At 38.7% G+C, this 19,821-nt stretch overlaps 1 protein-coding gene across 5 annotated transcripts in view; it reads right to left on the bottom strand.

Moving 5' to 3' along the window:
- ano1a (anoctamin 1, calcium activated chloride channel a) overlaps positions 1-19,821 on the bottom strand; it is a 182,816-nt gene that overhangs the window by 96,445 nt on the left and 66,550 nt on the right. For all 5 annotated transcript variants that reach the window (XM_067994135.1, XM_067994136.1, XM_067994138.1 and 2 more), the window contains exons 6-9: positions 13,926-13,980; positions 1,636-1,687; positions 1,167-1,222; positions 164-205 (exon numbers count right to left, since the gene is read on the bottom strand). In XM_067994135.1, coding sequence (XP_067850236.1) covers positions 164-205; positions 1,167-1,222; positions 1,636-1,687; positions 13,926-13,980 — 205 coding nt within the window. The remainder of the gene's footprint in view (positions 1-163; positions 206-1,166; positions 1,223-1,635; positions 1,688-13,925; positions 13,981-19,821) is intronic.

Below are 19,821 nucleotides of genomic sequence, written 5' to 3'. Positions count from 1 at the left end.
CAGCAAGAAACACACCTCTAAACTAGTGACTCTCATTTGAGCACTATATTAATTATTGAACTGACTGAATCCTAAACATTCAGTCATTAGAAGAGTTAATTCCTCAAACATTGAAAGTTCTACATTCCCACACTGATTTATAATATTTCAAAATCCCACTTACCTTTCTGTCGTTTTGCCCTACGGAATCCCCTTCATAAAGACCCTACAAAAAGAATTAAAATAGATAGCTTGTACTAGAAGAAATTGCATTCATTTTCCACCTCCCTTCCATACATCCACATGCAATTATAGCAACATATTTCAAAGAATTGCTTTTTCAAAAGCTTTCGCATTTAAGAATTTTACCAAATTTACACAACAGGTACAGTTGTATGAAAGACGCAAAGGCCACAGGAGAAATATCCCACAGTTGATTGCCTGTTAACAGTGAAAAGACAAGAGGAGAATTATAAAACCTACCCCAGGGACTTGAATATACTCATGCAGCAAGTAGGAGTAAGACAGCAAACTTATCCTTCTCGCTGCTTCAAACATGCTTTAGAATAAAAGGAAGCATGGAAAAGTGTTTACTAATCCATGAGGCTCAGCCCCTTCAGGAGGTTCCTACTTAACACATGTAATCCACCCAGGATGAACAGGTGCAACCAAAGACTAGACTGGTTACAATTCAAAAGTACAAATACAAGTGTTAACATTGGAAGGGCCACACTATTGCAAGGAGGAGAGGGGTCAGTAGACCATCAAGCTAAATAGCAGGCTGACAAATAAGATGGGCCCCCAAAACCCATTTGTCCACTAGGAACATCTTCCTTACATAAAACAAACTACTAAAAAATCCCTGTCGGCTAATAGAACGATGACTTCAAAATTATTTTGGAACTGGTAGTTGCATTTTGTGTTTCTGCTATGAACCCAATGGTTGTTCTGCGAAGAAAAGGCACTAATTATCAGATTCTATTTGACAGTCTCATTTGATTATAGTCTTGCCGTTGGCTAGGATTTCAATTAGCTCTGATCTACCATTGCTACCCAGTCTCAACATTTTGTACAGGCCACCATGGGGACCAGTAACACAAGACCCACTTCATTCAACATGTTTGTAGCACAACGAAGGTTACACATTTTATTGCCCATAGCTTCTATGATAGCACAGTATTACTTACATCGTGTAAAGGATAGGCTGCAGTGTAAACTCCACTGGCAATGAGACTGGTGATCCCTATGATAAAACAAATGTTGGTTTAAAAACAGAGAATGTAAGAATAAGGTTAAGATCGTGCCATGTAATAAAAGCTACGTCTCATAATTAAAGTGTTCCATGTATGGATAGGAGCTAAAGAAGCCCAGGTGTGAAAGAACCATTTTGATGTTTACAGTAGGGCAAGGATATGGACCACATATTAAGAGTTCCAGAGTGTAACAGGAAGTTCCTGCCAAACCCCAGGATGAAGAGTGCAGATCAGTCATACAAATACACAGATTACATCTTAACTGGTATCCACTGGCAATGTTACGTGGCTTCATGATAGATGGTGCATGGACAGACAGTACATTAGGGTTCATTGGCTGCTTTCGTATCGATCTATATAATAATTTTTTTAAAAAAAAATGTAGGAGGGAAAGTTTCTTTACCCATGCTGTATTTGGCTTTGGTGCAAGTTGTTCTCTTTAAAATTTCAAAAACCTAGGAAAGAAGAGGAAGTATGTTATTTCACTGTGAACCTACATATTGCCTTATGGGGCAGTGTTACAGATCACTTAATGCTCTCTGTTACATCGAGGCACCTAGGCATAATAACAACTAGTAATGTAAGCCTATAGCTTTCAAATCATTGTAAAGTGGATTTCATGACCTCGGGGCAACATTTATAAAAATAATTTATCTTTAAATCCATATTTAGTTCTTTTATTCAGATTTTTCTCAGGTTTCCATTTGCCGGTAATTCCCTCGGTTAGGCCATTTTTCAATATTAACCCATTGTAATTCTGAGGCAGGCATCTAGTCCCAGCTTCTTGATGGCCTGGTTGAGACTGTTAACTTGATGTATGGAGAGCCATCATCCAAAATTTAAAACTTATACAGAAGTGTTTTTTTTCCCAAATAAATATTCTGATAGCAACTGGCAAACATTTTTCTAGGTTTCTTCACTCATACTTTAGCTACGAATGGACTGTACAACAGCATATACGTCAGTTACATCATACAACGGTGAATTACTATTTGAATATAAACTCGTTATCTGCGACTGTTCACGTTAAACCGAGAGGGAATTACCATTCAAAATAGTCTTGGCTCTGCGCTGGGGAAAAAGTGATGTCACCAGCTTTTTTCTCCAACACTGACATCTCTTTAATTAGGTGCTAGAATGAGCATTATGACCCTTGTGTTGTGCCATGATTTCTATGCATGTTTAATCTCATTACTACCACGTTATACTGTGACTAAAATAGATTTCGTACAGATTTACTGTTACGATCAACTTAGCAGACTGATTAAACGAAAACATATTCAGAAATATAAAATATGAGTAACTTGTCTAGAACTTGCAGATTTCATGCTGATAATTTGCATACCAGAACTGAACAATTGCAACTGTCAATAAATAAAAAATATATAGACTTGGTGAAAAATAACCAAAAATTAGAAAGTTAAAATTGCAGATCTACATAGTTTGAAAGCAAGATAGCAACATATCCTCAACTTCCTGTGCTATTTGATGGGTAGATTTTGAAACACACACGGTGTGTTGTAAAGTTATGGTTCATTCTTAGTAGATGCCAATATTTATGATTTTCAATATTAGCAATTCTACGATTTGTCCAATTGAAATTAAATTTGTCCAACCGTATCAAAACTAGAAAGAATAAAGTAAGGCTTTTTAGTGATTAAATGAATTTCTGTCTAGAAAGTAAAAAAAAAATCAAGTACAAAAATATCAAACAAAACTGTCAAGTAATGAAGGCTAGATTACAAATAGTTTCAGTAAAAGTACAAAGACATGTAAAAGCATCAAGTTGTCTACTCAAATCAGTTTTAATTGCTTCACATAAAATAGTGCAGATGAAATGGGCCGAGTTCTGGAAGCAAGACAGCATTGCTACTGGAGAGGATCTGTTTGTCAACAAAATGCCAAATATATCCTCAGAAAGGTGACTGTTCAAATTGATTTGATTAGAATCTGACAGGAATGGGGGGAATGGAAATAAACTTGGTGGCAGAAAAGGGAAAGATTTCTATGAAGAATATGGGCAGTCTCTTTTTCCAGGCAAAATTACTTTCTTCTTAAAGGCTGTTCCCTCCCCCTATTCTTGGTCTGTACTCGAGAAAGTGGGCAGACAATCTATTCTAAGGCTTCTGACAAAGTTGGTGGGAAAATTGTCCACTAGATGTGAAAGAACAGCCCAGTGATGACTCTGCCTCCCAATGAACTGGGCAAGGGCAGGGAAAAGAGAACGACAGATCTGCTGGTCTGTTCCCTTGTAATATGGAAAGAAATGTTGTGGTGGTGGGGTTGGGGTTGGGGGGGGTTGAGGAAAGGAAAAGAAATGAAATTGAGGGCACAAACACCTGTCACAACTTTGTGGTGCAGCCTTCTGATAGATTTTAATTATTGCAAGATAGAGAAGGATGACCATCTAAATAAGAGGAAGCAAAATTCAATATTTCTTGACATGTATTAAAGAAAGGAGCCAGAGTGCAAGCTATACCAGAGCTGATATTTAGCAGTCAACTAGAGGAAGTAGCCTCCAACTATGGCATGGAAAAGTAGAAGATATAATATTATCAGATTTCAGAATAACAAATTTTACAATCAGTGGAGCATGGGCAGCCCCAAAAATTGGAAGCCAGTTAACATGTGGTCCAATCTACCAGACTCTAGAAATTACAAGATCAGTTAGTTTTCAGTATTTTAATCATGATCAGTCTCAAGCTGTACAATTGATTTAGCATCAATTGCTAGAATATGAACATAGAAGGTTAAGAGGTGATCTAATTGAGGTGTTCAAGATGACTTAAAGTATTTAAATCGGCCCATTCTATCTGCCCCATCACATGTCCAGTATTGGAAAGGGTGGACCCTCAAGTTTGGGGCATTCTCCTAAAAGCTAGTGGACAGGTACAAAAAATTAAAAGGCTAATTGAATGTTGGCTTTTATCTCAAGGGGGTTGAAATTATGTTACAATTATACAAAGCTCTGGTTAGACCCCATTCAGAGAACTGCATTCAGTTCTAGAAGGTTCACCGCAGGAAGGATATATTGGCCTCGGAGGGGGTGCAGCACAGATTCACCAGAATGATACCGGGGCTAAAGGGGTTAAATTATGAGGACAGGTCGCATAGACTAGGTTTGTATTCCCTTGAGTATAGAAGGTTAAGGGGGGGGGGGGGGGGGTGATGTAATTGAGGTGTTTAGGATGATTAATAAGAGTTGATATTTCCTCTATCTACCCTATTTATTCTGGTGAGAGTCCAGAACAAGGGGTCATAACCTTAAAATTACAGCTAGGCCATTCAGGGGTGATGTCAGGAAGCACATCTTCACACAAAGAGTAGTACAACTTTTATGAACACAAAAGGAACTCCCTCCCCCAAAAAGCTAAAGCTAGGTTAATTGAAAATTTCAAAACTAAAACTGATAGATTTTTGTTAGGTAAGGGTATTAAGGGTTACAGAATCAAGACGAGTAGGTGGAGTTAAGATACAGATCAACCATGATCAATTAAACGGCTCGAGGGGCTGAATGGCCTACTCCTGTTCCGATGTTCCTATCTGGAGAAAACATGAGGCAGCAAGGGTTCATGAAAGGGAAGTGGCGCCTAAAGTTACTGGAACTAGAGATGTAACTTGTGATCTCTCACAAAAGACTTGGAGCAAAGGCGAAGACACATGGGATCAAGGAGGATGTGGAAAATTATAGAGAACTGCCTTGACAAAAAGAGGTTAATCGTAAAAGGAATAGTTTAAACTGCTTTTGGGATTAGTAAGGGAGTCCCGTCGGGATCAGAATGGCAACCTTTGCTATGGGGTAATAATACTAACGCTCTTGATGAAGATATCGTAAGCACATTTAAGTTTATTGAGGATCTTAAAAGTCCGTGGGAAAACAAAAGCATATTGAGAAGAGGGATACAGTCAAAAAGGAAATAAATAGCCCAGGCTAATGAGTAACAAATGAGTTTCAGTTCTGACGAATTTAAGGCAATGCATATATACGCCAAATATAGTAAAATGGCTTTTTAGTAAAGGTTTATAACCTCAGATAAAGTAATTATAACAACTAATCAATTGTGAAAAGTGATTCCATAAGTACGATTAGTTACATAGGCATTGAATTTTCCAGATGTATGTCCCGATAGAGGATACCACACACATAGAAAGTGCTTAAATATATTCATTCCACATGTGAAGGAAGCCCTGTAGCACATAGTAGCAACTTTGTAAGTTAAACAGGCAAATGTCTTGATTATAACTTTCCAGGGTGTATGTTGTAATAATTAAATTCTAGAATGAGAAAAAAGGATCATCTTTACAAACCGAAAACAGCCACTCACTTGCACATTAAAAAACATTACTTGTTTGATATTAGAGTACAATTCCCTGGAAATAACTTATGAAAAAGCTGGGAAACAATGATCACAAAAATAATTTTTTCTTCAATTTTTGTTCTCAACAAAAACCAATCCAAGAAATATATCATATGGTAGCAATCAAATACCCACAAAACGCCTACTGCTGATTTTCTCTGTTCCAAATGTTTTTATGGGAGCCAAAGAAGATAGTTGACCTGTGAAATCTATGGCTTTCTAATAATTTCCCATCAATGCTGCAATTGCTAGGAGTCATTTTCTGACTTAAAAGGTCTGTTATAAAAAAAGGTACTAATAAAAGAACGTTAGTCAAGTCTGTATTGCGAGGCCACGGGTCACTATTCAGACCAACTGAACAAAAAGGGACTAGATGGGAAGGATAAAGGTACTTCAGGCAGGATTTAATTTTGAAGCCAACACAATACTACCATCACACTGTCAACCATTTTAAGATACTCCAAACTCAAAGCATCATCTTGGATTTCAAGCACCAAATCACAATCTAGCCACCTTCAGAGACTCATTAGTTAAGGTAATTTCATAGCTACAAATCAAAGCTCAGTCTGACCCAGTGTCTCATTCTGACAATCTCAAGGTACCTTCTATCTCAGAGGGAGTGTCTATCAGAAAGTGAATGAGGCAAACAGCCATAATTAATCATGACACTGGACTGGTTTGCCTTAATTTAGCAGTTGACGCAGAATGAAGCATGGCCTTCAATGGAGTTATGCTATTTGGATGGAAAATTCTGTCTCTTGGCAATTACCACATACTTGATGAACAACAATTATTCTCTTAATTAATGTCCTTGTTTAGGCCATGAGGCACAACAATATTTTGAAGTGTGAAGAATTGCTTTTACAGTATGTTTTTGAATGTGGGTTGAAAGAACAAAAGGACAAAAGAAAATAACCCTAACAAAAGCAGAGATAACTTTGTTGTTAGATTATTATTTTGGACACTTGCTGTGTACAGGGGGTCAAGCCCAATGGAACTTTTTTTTTGGGGGGAGGGGGGTTCACAGAAAAGTCATTCTTACATCTGAAGATGTATCGCTTGATCACCTGATATCTTAATACTTCCATTGTGTTTACCTTTAGGTTTCCTTTGGTCATTGTAGCAATGATCCAACCTGTTTAGTGAAACTACACTAAAATATTCATTCAAGTCATATGGCCCATTCTATCCTATTCTTTTCAATGCTCTGTACATGTGCAATAGATCTATCCTCCAAGGAACTACATTGAGCAATCTGAGAGGCCCATTGATGCATGTTCCTGTTAGCAATGCAGATTGCGTAGCAACTGATGAAAGACACAATCCTTACATGAAGGGTACTTGTTACATGCCATCAAAACATTTCTTTTTTAGAAGCAATGCCACTATCAAAATAAATACACAATTGCTAGTAAGATTCAAACCTTTCACCTCGGTCACTCCAAATTTAGTAAGTTTGGTTGCTCGCCAGAAGGGGCTTCCTGCTATTGACTTAAAACACAAGTGTTGTTGGACACAGAAATGGTACAGAGATACACAACTGAATTATTTCATACATTTTAAAATTTTACATTTCCAGGGTGGGATAACTAGTACCTTTGTAGTGGGCATGAGGCACATCAAACTTCTGTCCCCTTCAGTGAGCTGCATATAAATACCCATGTCTTTTTCTGGTGGCATTTTGATGTTGTGCAGTTTAATCAATTGGTTTCTTAATACTTCCCCATCATCAGCATGATGAAAACAATGCGACAAAGTATTCACTGAGCATCTCCAGACAGATGTGTGAAGTAAATACAATGTACAGAGTTTCTATGAAACGCTAGGGAAACAAAAGCTGCTTTCTCTTCTCATCTCACAACTCTACCTGGCTATTAATGCTCACATCACGGCAGCGTCACAGACAATCTCTGCTTCCCAAACCTTGACAGCAGAGATTACACAACTATGCAATTTAATGCAAAACTGAAAGAGTACATGCACAAGCACACACACATTGATTAGATGGCAGTATTTCACACTAGTCCTAATTCTGTTACTCTTAATTTGTACCTAGAGTGCCTCATCTTTATGGACTCTAAACTATAACAGATACGAATGATCAATTTTGGACCATTAGCTTTATCCATCAGAGTTAACTGTCTAACAATTCTACTGTAAACAATTTTACAACACCAAGTTATAGTCCAGCAATTTTATTTTAAATTCACAAGCTTTCGGAGGCTTCCTCCTTCCTCAGGTGAACGTTGTTGGAAATGAAATCCTCATTTCCAACAACGTTCACCTGAGGAAGGAGGAAGCCTCCGAAAGCTTGTGAATTTAAAATAAAATTGCTGGACTATAACTTGGTGTTGTAAAATTGTTTACAGTTGTCAACCCCAGTCCATCACCGGCATCTCCACATCATAACAATTCTACAGCTACCAATTTCAGGCATCTATTATACTGAAGAGCTGATCCTGGTACTAAATGGGCCGGAAATTGCTTTTAAAATAACGGTGAGCCTAACAGCACTCCTTGTTAATAATGGCAAAATCTACGAGCAAGTTTTAGCAACCACACAGTCAGTCAAATATGGAAATCTGGAACTTGCTCCTCCTGGTTTGCCGGTGATATGAAAGCCTCGCGTTGAAGGGATCTCGTGGCTGCAATCAATGGACCAGCGCCAATTTGCTCTCCTGCCCAGTATTAATGACTGCCAAACAACTTCTGGCACAAATTAAAATTTTTAAAATGTGGAATCTCATTCTTTGAAATTTAAGGGTTGTTGGACATTTAAAAAATTAAATTTTTTTTTATATATACTTTTTCTTTGTCTGTCTTTTAATTCTATATTTCTTACCCTCTCTATTTTGCTTTCCCTAAATTGTTTTTACAATTGATTTTACTGTTGGGCTTTCACTTCCTGGTTTTAACTAGTCGTAGCTTTCACTTCCTGGTTTTGACTAGTCACTGCTCGTCAAGGACGCTGCAATTTGATTAGTCGAGGGGAGACAGCGCTCCTCAGTTCGTGGGAGCTTATGTTGGGCTCTTTTCAGGTTCTCATTAGAGAAAGTTGCCACAGTAAAGACTGCAGATACAATATGGGTAAGTTAGTATGCAAGGAGCGGGGAGAGCGAGTCGTTAGCTGCTTACAGCAATTTCCAGCCTAATACTTCCCATATCGTGGGATGTGGCCAGTACTCTTCGGCTTGTCTTGTCTTGGCACATCTGGCAGTTGGACACAGTGTTTGTGCCTCACCAATGCATATAATTGGCTTTTGATCCAAAAAAAGTCCAACTTTGAGCTGTTCATGCTTTTGACCATATTAAGTTAATATATTCATGTAGCATGTTAATGGATATTTGAGAGGGGGTTTTGATCTGGCAGGAGCTGCTAATTATTGGTATCGTGCAAAGTGAGCAACTCTTATGTTACATTCCAAAAACTGGCAGTCGATGTGAGCCAATTGCCATCCTATAGTCTGTAGGTTTCACACACAAGCCTACCAGGCATTTCATTCCTGAAACCAGATATCCTTAAACTATTGATGGTTTGGCATTCCCTCTCTCCAGCTTTAAGATGCTCCTTGAAATCTGTCTCTGACCAGGCTTTTGGTCACTGGTCCTAATATCTCGTTATGGGGCGCGGTGTCAAATTTTGTTTGATAACTTTCCTGTGAAGCACCTTGGGACGTTTTATTATATTAAAAGGCACTCTATAAATGCAAATTGTTGTTGTTGACTGGATGACTGGTTTTGGGTTCCTGGATCATGACGACCATTATGCACTGGAGAGACAGATTCATCTGTTTTTTCTGACTAGAGATATGTTGCTCTTCATTGCGTTTGACTTGCAGCTACAGCAGTTTACTTTGCCAGATCAGCAGCTGCTACCTGGAGTGAGTCTCATTGGCAGCTTTCCTCATCATGCTCACTTGTGTTTTTCTGGATACAGTGTCAGGGTTCAAGAGATCACTGCCACAGTCTGATAAATAAATCCCATGGCTTCAACAGTATTAACACTGCTGTCCTGTCATTTGAAATGGCAATTTTTGGGGGTCCAGTGAGGGGCGGTGGGGAAGAGAAAGAAAGATGACTATAAATGTAAATCAAATGATTAACTTTGGGGATTCCAAGTGCACAAACCTATAAATAGTCCTTAATGGCTGCTATCAGCATACGGGGATCATTAGCGAGGGCACGAACAACAAAAAAAGAGCGCCATTATGGTCCTGAAATGTTAAGGTTTGCTCAGTGGTAGCAGTCCCACCTCTGTCAGAAGGTTGAGATTTTAAGCTGCACTCCAGGGATTTCAGCAGAGTCTAGGTCGACAGTTAACCACAGTTCTGAGGGACTGTTGCACTGTTGGAGGTACCGTCCTTTGGATGAAATATTAAACCGAGACCCATTCCTCTCTGGTGACTGTAAAAGATCCGATGGCGCTATTTAAAGCATGCTTCAGTGTACTGGCCAACAATTCTCCTTCAATTAACACCACCAAAACTGATCAACTGGTCATTTATCTCATTGCTGTTTGTGGAACCTTGCTGCTGCATTTCCTTACATAACAGTGACTGTACATTAAAAATAGTCCATTGGCCGAGAAGCACTTTGGGACATCCTGGTAACGTGAAAGGTGCTACTTAAATGCAAGTTCATTCTCTCTTTACTTTGGACTGAATACATGAATTGCTGTAATATTTAAAACATGATTATACATAAATCAAATGATTGATAATTTTTTTTGCAAATATTGAACTGAATATTGCAGTTCATTCCTGGAAATAATGATCATACCACACATTTTCATTATTTAATGGAATTAAAAAACTCTCCCAAGTTAGTTACGTTTTTGCAAAAACAGAGATAAAAGCAGTTACCTTTCTAGGAAATGATTTGCATTTTCTAGGATGTAGGAAAGTATAACTAAACGTATTTCCAAAAATACAAAAACGCTTAGCTCAACTATAGCAAATACTCATACATCACACGGTCATACACTCACAGTTAAACAAAATGCACACACAATATAGATGAAACTCTGGAGATTTGGAGTACTGACAGCAAGACCCCAGTGAGAAACAACAGCACTACATCTATATTCATTTAAAATGAAATCTATGAGGTGGTACTGTTGTAGTTCATGGGTTTGTGCCGTGGAAGAGCAGAGGGATTTAGGAGTACACATTCACAAGAAAAAAAACAAACGGAATTCTAGCTCATCCAAAACTTTGCTGTTCAAATCCTTTCCTGCATCAAGAGCCAAAACCTATCAGTGACATACATTGACTCTCCGACCCCAAGGACATAAAATTTTAAAATTATTTTCCTCATCCCTCCATGGCTTCACTCCTCTCAATCTTTAACCTCCTCCAGCCCTACATCATCTCACTGAAATCTTTGTTCCTCTGATTCCGGCTTCTTGTGTATGCCCCTCTCCCTTCATTCCATCATTGGCCATTGTGCCTTCAGTTGCATAGACATACTCTAATTCCCTCCCTAAAAGCCGCTGCCATTACAAGTCCTTCTCCTCCTTTAAGGCCCTCCTTAAAATCCACCTCTTTGACCAAACATTTGGTCACCACTCCGAATATCTCCGTTTTTGGCTCTGTCAATTTTCCTCACACCTCTGAAGCACCTGGGAACATTTTTCCAAGTTAACAATGCAAATTTTTATTCATTGGCACATATGTTTTTCATTAGGATATACTTCCTTTCCATATTCCTAAACAATTGCTCACCTGGTTCTAAAATTGTCACGATTATAGTTTAAAAAACAAAAAGGGATGAGAACGTGGAGAGTGGGTAACATCTATGTATAATTCTCTGAACACTTAAGTTGCTAACACCACTAAACAGCATAATCTAACATCTCAGATGGGAACTCTAATTTGAGATGTTTGCTCTCCAAATCAATAGTAAAGTTAAAAATTTTGCCACTGCCAACTTGGTTTTCACAGCTCTCGCGAGTAAATTTTCCAGAGACTTGACCTGAGGGGGAATGTCCTGTGTCTATTTTTACTTACTGCTTATTCAAGTAGTTGCAACTAAGTTTCAGGAAGATACTTTCCACAGATTAATCCTCTCCTCAGCGTTCTCATGTGGTTATCTTGCTCCAGTTGCATCGGCTTCTAGCCATTTTAAATGAAAGTTCCCTGCAGTTTGGCTACCACAATATCTCGTTCCCTGGTAAACCACTGACGTGGCTCTGATCACATTTCTCATCTTAGCAGATTCCTCTCAATCACAACTGGCAGAGAAGATATCCTACCAACTGAGGACGGAATCTTTAGGAGAAATGAAATAAATTGCAAATGTTCACATTCCAGTTTGGCCATTATTCATTTATTCCTGCACACTCACCCCAATACAGTGCCCAAGAGTCTGGGACATTACTGTTAAATGGTTTTGCCTCAATATTTACATTACCCTCTTGACCTTCAGTGACTCATCAATACATCATCCTTGACTTTTCCTGTTCACCATAAAAAGGTGAAAGAAACTTTCAAAATAAGACACTTCGATATAAAGTACTTCTTCCAAAATAAAATAAAATTCAGTAAACATCTCCTAGCTGGCAGGAAAAATTCTTATTGCCATTCATTATTTTTTTTTTTGTTCCATATAGTTGTGATGTCTTATGCATACTGATCGACATTCCCCACCCACTTGAAAGCCATGTAATCTCCTGGGAGAGGTGAAAAACCAGATAAAAACCCAGGCCAATTAGGGGAAAAAAATCCGGAAAATTCCTCTCCAAACCCTGTAGGCAACCAAAACTAGTCCAAGAGCTGTGATTGCCCTGCATTTATATTACAGGGTAAGTATCCCTTGTATGAGGTGACCTCCACCCCAGCCAGAAACAGGTGCAGCTTTCTCCTGAAGGAATACAGTGTTCACTGCACGAGCCGGCAACCTGTTCCACAGGTCCACTATTCTCTGGGAAAAGAACCACCACCCAGTTCTACCCTTGCATAACTTGCAAGATCCTCCCTAACCTATCCAGTTGAAATAATTGGTCCACAAACACAATCTAGTCCCTCAAACTGTCCCCAAATCTGTGCTCAAGTATAAAACCCCAGCTCTTTGGGCCTATCTGGGTAGCTAAGGTGTTTTTAAACAGGGAATCAATCTTGTGGCCCTCTGCCGCACCCTTTCCAAAGCCTCAATATCCCTCACCATGTGAGACGACGAAAACTGGACACAATATTCTAACTGAGGCCTAACCAGATTACTACTCTCAAATTGGACAATACTTTTGGGGAATGTTCACCAATTCTAGTTTCACTGTGGTCAGTCATCAGATTGCAATGCCTATTTAGAAGATTTCTGACACTCGTTTTCCTACCATCGAAAACTTATCTTAATATGTGCTATAATCCTTCTACATGAGCAAGTAAATGTATGCAATGAAACCATTGCCACTAATGTAACTTTTTAATGCCAAACTTAAGATTTTTTTTGGTTACATGCATCTTCAGTGGGGAACATAATACTTAAGTGTATACAGCAGAGACAACTCTCATGCAGTGGGCCTTCTGTCACGTCAATGCAATTTTTCATTCATCTTTTTCTGATTATAAGGAAAGTTGACTTAACCTTACCCAGAGGTGTGGCTCATTGTTTGAACTCATCTGCATGCATTGTCTACAACTTTTTACTTCAGCCATGCTTTGGTTAGGATAAAATGCTAATTCTGCCAATAACTTTTCACTGACTGTCAGCAGATTCAGTCTGTTTCTCTGATGTTACTGATGTTAACATACAGCATGAATAAGCAAGCCTCTATTGTAGGCTAAACAATTACATTGAACAGTTTATGCCTTATGAATTCATGATCAACTTACACTTTTGTATCAATAACATCATTTTTTGGATGACAATCCAAAACATTTATACTTTGTATTTCTAGTTTTTTTCCTCTCACTCCCCAAGTTATATTTCTAAAGCCATAAAATTCTCGACAGCAACAGGGCTTTTTACTGCCAACTCTCAATTAATCTACTCCAGTCAACATGATCAAAACTTGGAACCTAATCCATGCTGAAACTAGAGAGTAGATGTCAGCTGACTCAGATTTAAGCTCTGGTTTTCCAAGCAGGAGTCAAATTCATTACACTTTCCAAGGTAACCCTTATTTTTCAAATTTTATACACCCACACCCTACAAAGAAGCTTTCTTGGGGAGCTATATAAATGAAGAATCCTTCAGATCATTTAACTATTTCACAAGGGGTTATTTGCAGTATATCACAAGGATGAGTGTCTGGGCATAGATACTAAAAATGGAATGGAGTTTGCAAGTTAGCTTTAGTGATCTAAATTAAGTTTTACAATAAAATTTCAATACTCACGATTGTGCTTCTTGTTGTGCTGGTGAAAAAGTTATCTTTATCTGAAATATCAAATCTAGAAAAAAAAGCAAGTTTAATTAAGCAAAGCAGCAACATGTATAAACAACCAAGCCAATCATGATAGCAGTCATGAAATTTTGTTACCTCCAGGATAATTAGGAATACTGTCCCTTTAAAGAGTTCACATTGTTGTGCTCAATTTGATCCTCAATCGGTCATATAGAAGGCCTCATTTTGAATTACATACCTCAGGACTTTAATCACAGAAAGTGGCAACGCGAGTAATACAAAAAAACCAAAAAAAAACAACCGCTCAAGGACATGCAGATCAGAGAGGGAATCTAGATTAGGTTGTTCTGGACCTGGTGGGGGGGGGGGGAAATATATGAAGGTTGAGCTTTTTAAAGTGAATAAGGAAGACCATACTCATGATAGACAATAAAGCATTCTTCCTCATTCATTCAACCTTTTCATATAATTAGGGCAACAAAGCACTAAAGAAAGTGACGATGGATTGTGAAGACATAAAGCCTTTAGGCTAGCTTGGAGCTCTAGAGTAAAGACAGACTTGCATGTCAATCAAGACACTAATACTTGCATGAATGCAAGCAAGTTGCTACGGGTATCTGCCCTGCAAACAGTGTTGGGGGAAACTTGGCATGTTTACTCCCAAAGGGACCAAAGTTCAAGTAAAAGTAGCTCCAATTTCACCTGCTGTTTTTTGCCTTCCCCAGGGAATAAGACATGTGCTACTGACTAATTCACTAATTTTGCTTTAGTGATGTGTCCACCCACAGTTTTGTTCCCATAAGGAACTGTCTGGTTTTGCAAGTGCTTGAATTCTGTATAGGATGAAAGTTAAATTTCCCAATGCGTCAAAGTCATAGTCATACTTCTTTATATAGAACAAGGATGAGGCACGTCAACCTTCAACCTCTTGATGTTATGAGGAAACTTAAAACAAATTTCAAAAAAATTGATGAAGTAGAATGACTACAAGCCATACAAAATAAACCGTTTGAAACAAGAAATTGAACCCATGGATTCCTGTCATCTTAAGACAGCTCATCATATTCAGTGCCGCGTCAAAATCCCAAGTACAAAGAATGGGTCAACCTTTTAGCACCATGACAAAAAAAATCCCTGTGTGCAGATAAAATGGCCAAGAGTACTGGCAACAAATGATAGAGCGTGCGTGAGAATGAGTGCACGTGGAAGATAGACAGAGGGTGTAATAGACAGCGCAAGGGAGAGACCCCCCCCCCCCCCCCCCCCAAAGAAACTGCCACCTCCGCACTGCCCTCTCAGGGTTTCCTAGGTATTCTGCAACACCCCTTCCCCATAAAAAGTGGGTGAAGACAAAACCTAATTGTACACGAATTAGATTCAGAAGATTAGGTCCGACCTGAAAATTCAGTTCTTATGACCAAAGGAGGAAAGTGAATATTCACAAAAGAAAAAGTTAAAAAGGATGTGTAGAAAAGGCAGGAGAATGGGACCAAGTCAATAGTTCCTTTAAAGAGCCGGCACAATAGTTCCTTCAAAGAGTTGTGATGGGCCAAATGGCCATCTTCTGTGCTGTAAAATTCTATGATTCTATACTTTATTCTGCGATGAAATAAGGAAATGGACATCCCAAATCCATTCTGTAACGTTTCATAAAGATAATAAATATTGGGAAGATTCCATTTAATATAATCTCTAAATTAAAATGCATTTTCCTCTCTTAAAAATAACCCTCAAATAAACTGCAGGAAACTATTATCTTAGTGTGGTATTATAACTGGAACTACAGGCTGCAATCTGAAAAGTAATCATTTACCTCACATCCCCAAATAGTATTACCCAAGACAAATTTAGTTTTAAAACAGGAAAATATTTCAGCCATTTAAAAGTAACTGCAGCCTATGCTTTTTCAGGCCAGCAGACAACAGTCTCAGTTCTATTGGACCATTTCATTTATGCCCTCAGCAATAAAGACTTAGTGCATAACCCATGCTCAGAATAGGACAGTATTGAGTGTGGTTTACTGAAACTATCCTGTTATGCTAGATCTGGACAACAGTGGTTTAAATTGGGCCCAGAGGAAATCCATTTCCAAGCTGGGTCTGGTTGACACAGTCACCAGTTTGCTATAAGTGTCAGCTTGGCTCTATTAGTAGCACTCTTACCAGAGTCAGAAAACTATTCATCATGTCAACAAACTAAGGCTCTGCTCTGCCTGCCTGTTCTGGTTATTCCGATGGACAGTAAAGATCCTGCAAGAACGGAGAGTTGTCCTGGTGTCCAGGCTAACATTCCTCCCTCAACAAAGCACCACCAAGAATATGAACTGGTCATTTGTCACCCTGCTGTGCATAAAATGCCTGCCAAAAATGTGCCCATCATTCACAGCACTTCAAAATAATATCCACAGATGCTTTGAAATGTTTGATAGCTTTGCATTTATGTAGCACCCTAATTTTTCCTTCAGTTTGGCAAGGTTATACCGCACATTAGAGGTCAGACTGAATTTCAAAACCAACCATTCTTAAATGTATTGTATAACTGAAGCGGCACCAAATATTGTATATTTACATCAATTATCTAACCCAGGAGGGAAGCATAGAATTTACAGTAAAAGTGCAAAGCACAGTGAAGATGTCATTTTTTTTTTGAAGTAACCCTCACCCATTTTCTTGAGAACATGCTGTTGGAGAAATTGAAATAAGTATATTTCTAATTAAGTGGTGTCTACTGGCTTAGCAGGTGGACCATTAATATTCCAGCAGGCCTCTAGTTATTCTAGAACTACATCATGTTACAGCTGCAACTGTTAATAGGAACAGGAGTAATGCCTTTCAGCCCTTGAGCCTGTTCCGCATTCAATTCAGTCATAGCCGATCTGTACCTCCACTCCATTTACCCTCCTTTGTTTCACATCTGGATACCCTTAGCTAACAAAAATCTATCGATCTCAGTCTTGAAAATTTCAGTTGACCCAGCATCCTTTTGAGGGAACTTGTTCCAAATGTCCACCGCTTTGTGCAAAAAAAAAAGTTTCCTGATTTCACTCCTAAATAGCCTAGTGCTAATTTTAAAATTGTGCCCCCTTGTTCTGGATTTCCCACCAGGAGGGAAATAGTTTTTGTATTCAGCCTCTCAAATCTCAATCATAGGCTGATGGATCTCAGTTAGAGTTCTGGCTTCTCCCTTAGCCCCACAACATTTCTCAGCTTGACTAGTTTCTGTAAGCAATTCCAGGTCTCCTAAGAACTGAAACCTGTGATTTTATTTTGTACTATTGTATTTGGGTTAGCACACCCCAAGTCTAAGAATTAACCCCAATCATAGTACATTTCTCACTACACCTCATTACTCAGCAGGATATCACACTGTTAAGACCACTTCACACAGGCCAAGCTTTCTAAACAAATAATCAAACCAAACCCAAACCAATAGAAAATGTACTAAATGACAAGAACTGGAATCAGTCTGCAAGGCATTACTATAGCCTTTTCAGGAAGCTACAGTTCTTTTGGATTAATCAACTGAACCCTCCCTTTCCATGGTGCACAGTCCAGAGTCTTGAAACATATCTTTCAAAAGAAAATATTAACACTCAAAGCATGTGGGCTTTCACTATGGACAGAGCTTGATGTGACCATGCCAAAACCGCTAACCACTGAAAAATTCACCTGGCTTTTCCTCTTTTCTTTCCTTTGAAGATAGCCTTGTCAATCAATCATGATCAAAGCCTCAATGCTGAAACAATGATCATATGGAATGCTAATGAGACATTAATGAGAATGCTAATGAGACTTAAGCACCAATAACTATAGCCCTATTAGTATACAATTCAATTTACACCTAGATGCAAGCACTTTATCTTAACCGATTCCTGAACAAAAGAATTTTCCCTTTCTCACCACCTATCTCCAGTCTTTCATTTTGTACCTTGCAAAAATAGCCTCCACCTTAAAACTCTAGGTATTTCAATGCTATAAATTCAAATCCTTCTCTTTCAAACTAGGTGAAACTAAAGCTAAAAATTCCTATTTTTAAGTGAGCTGTTGGGAGCCAGACCTCCACAAGTTGTTGATTTTGTAGTGGACTTAATATTGCATTGAATAACCTTGCAATAGCCTTTGAACATCACCACTCCTGAAGCCACTGAACACCATGCTGTGACCCAACATAACAGTACTGCTGTATTTAATTAAAGGAGCAAGCACAATTCCTGCCTGACTATGACATCAATTTTAACCTGATGTGGCTGAATTACACTGATAGATGCTTCAACTGCTTTCAGAAGTCCTCAAACAGTGAAGCATCAGCTGCCCCATGCATGAGCATGCCATAGGAGTCAGTATAACAGGGATATAATGAGTCATCCCTTTCCTGAAGGCAGCACCGCAATGCTACACAGAGGACACGAGGCTAGAAATTACTGTTGCATTCATAAGATGTTTCTCTGTATGCTATTTTAACAGGCATAATTCAGTTAACACCTGCATTAAAATAGCAGAGGAATATCATATGAAGGCATTAAGCCTTCATCTGCCAATAACAGTAATTTCTTGGCTACCATTAAGTATGGGACAAGTATTTTGAATCATAGAAAGGTTACAGTACGGAAGGAGACCATTCAGCCCATCAAGTCCGTGCCGGCTCTATGCAAGAGCAATCCAGCTAGTTGGATAGGTTGTTTCGCCCGATTTCTTTTCAATTCATCATTTTGAATTCAGCACATTATTGCTGCGGTGAACAGTGTGCTACTGTTTTAGTTTCCAGTTCAAGAAATGCAGAGACATTGCTTAGCTGGGGAGTCTTTGTGGTTCTCATCAATCTATGGTTTCTCCTGCTGGCAGGTTTTATCCAATTATCAGAAGTTTCCTTTCCCCTCCATCCTTCTCCAGTTAAAAAAAATCTCTCCATGTTAACCAATTCCTTCAAAAAGCTAGAAGAACATTGGTTTAGAATATGATGGATACATATAGACACATCAGCTGTGGAGAACAGTTCATCGACTAAATTTAAACTGAAGTTTTTGCTTAATAATCTTTAAATGGTCAAAGAAATTTCAGGATTTTAGCTTCCTTGAAATGTTATCCACAGTTATTCACCTCCTTCAGGAGATGAAGATGGGCACAGCTCACAACAATGGAACAAATTGTCCTGGAAAAGTAACGGTGTGTAAACGACACACACCTTTATTAATGTGTAAATCGGCCAGCAAGTTCAAGGGATTAAGAGATATGCTGTGAGTTGTAAATCGCGAACTTGCTGGTCGATTACACCACTCTGCTGGTTTGCTTTGCACAAATGGTATCTCGCACTCAACCTCCTTTTCTAAAAAAAGAAAAGAACTTACTGGATTTGCACATTAATTGCCCATTAAACTCGCTGCATAAAAGTTAGAGCTCGTAATGAGCAGCATAAGTACCCTATTAATGATGTGATAATTGTCAATGCAATGCCAATCAATCTCTGGCCCAGAAAGGGAATATGAACTGTTGAGTCTCACTCCTGTATATAGTAAATTCTTCTTGGAGATTTAAAAAAATTAATTGGCTCTCTTAATCCAATTTTTCTTTCCCCATCTATTTCTCTTCTTGTACCAGATTTGACTCCAATTACACCCCATTTCCTTCTCTGTCATTCCTCTGTTTCTTTCCCAATCTTTAAATCTTATTGGTTAAGGAGTTAGACATTTGGTCTCGCCATTCACTAAGGTCCCAGATGCCCTGTTATCCTCACCATGCCGTTATCAGCTTGCACTGCCAGCAAGTTATGGCATAAATTATATTAGAGTCAAAGGTTGCAGGAAAAAGTCTAACAGCCCATACCGCAAGATGCCCCGCTCCAGCAAGATTGGCCCATTATAAATAGCAAGTGGCAGGGCCAGCTTTGATGA

Source organism: Heptranchias perlo, chromosome 12 (assembly GCF_035084215.1).
Source record: "Heptranchias perlo isolate sHepPer1 chromosome 12, sHepPer1.hap1, whole genome shotgun sequence".
Classification (NCBI taxonomy): Eukaryota; Metazoa; Chordata; class Chondrichthyes; order Hexanchiformes; family Hexanchidae; genus Heptranchias; species Heptranchias perlo.
Note: the sequence above shows the minus strand (reverse complement) of the source record. Positions and strands in the feature narration are given on the sequence as shown.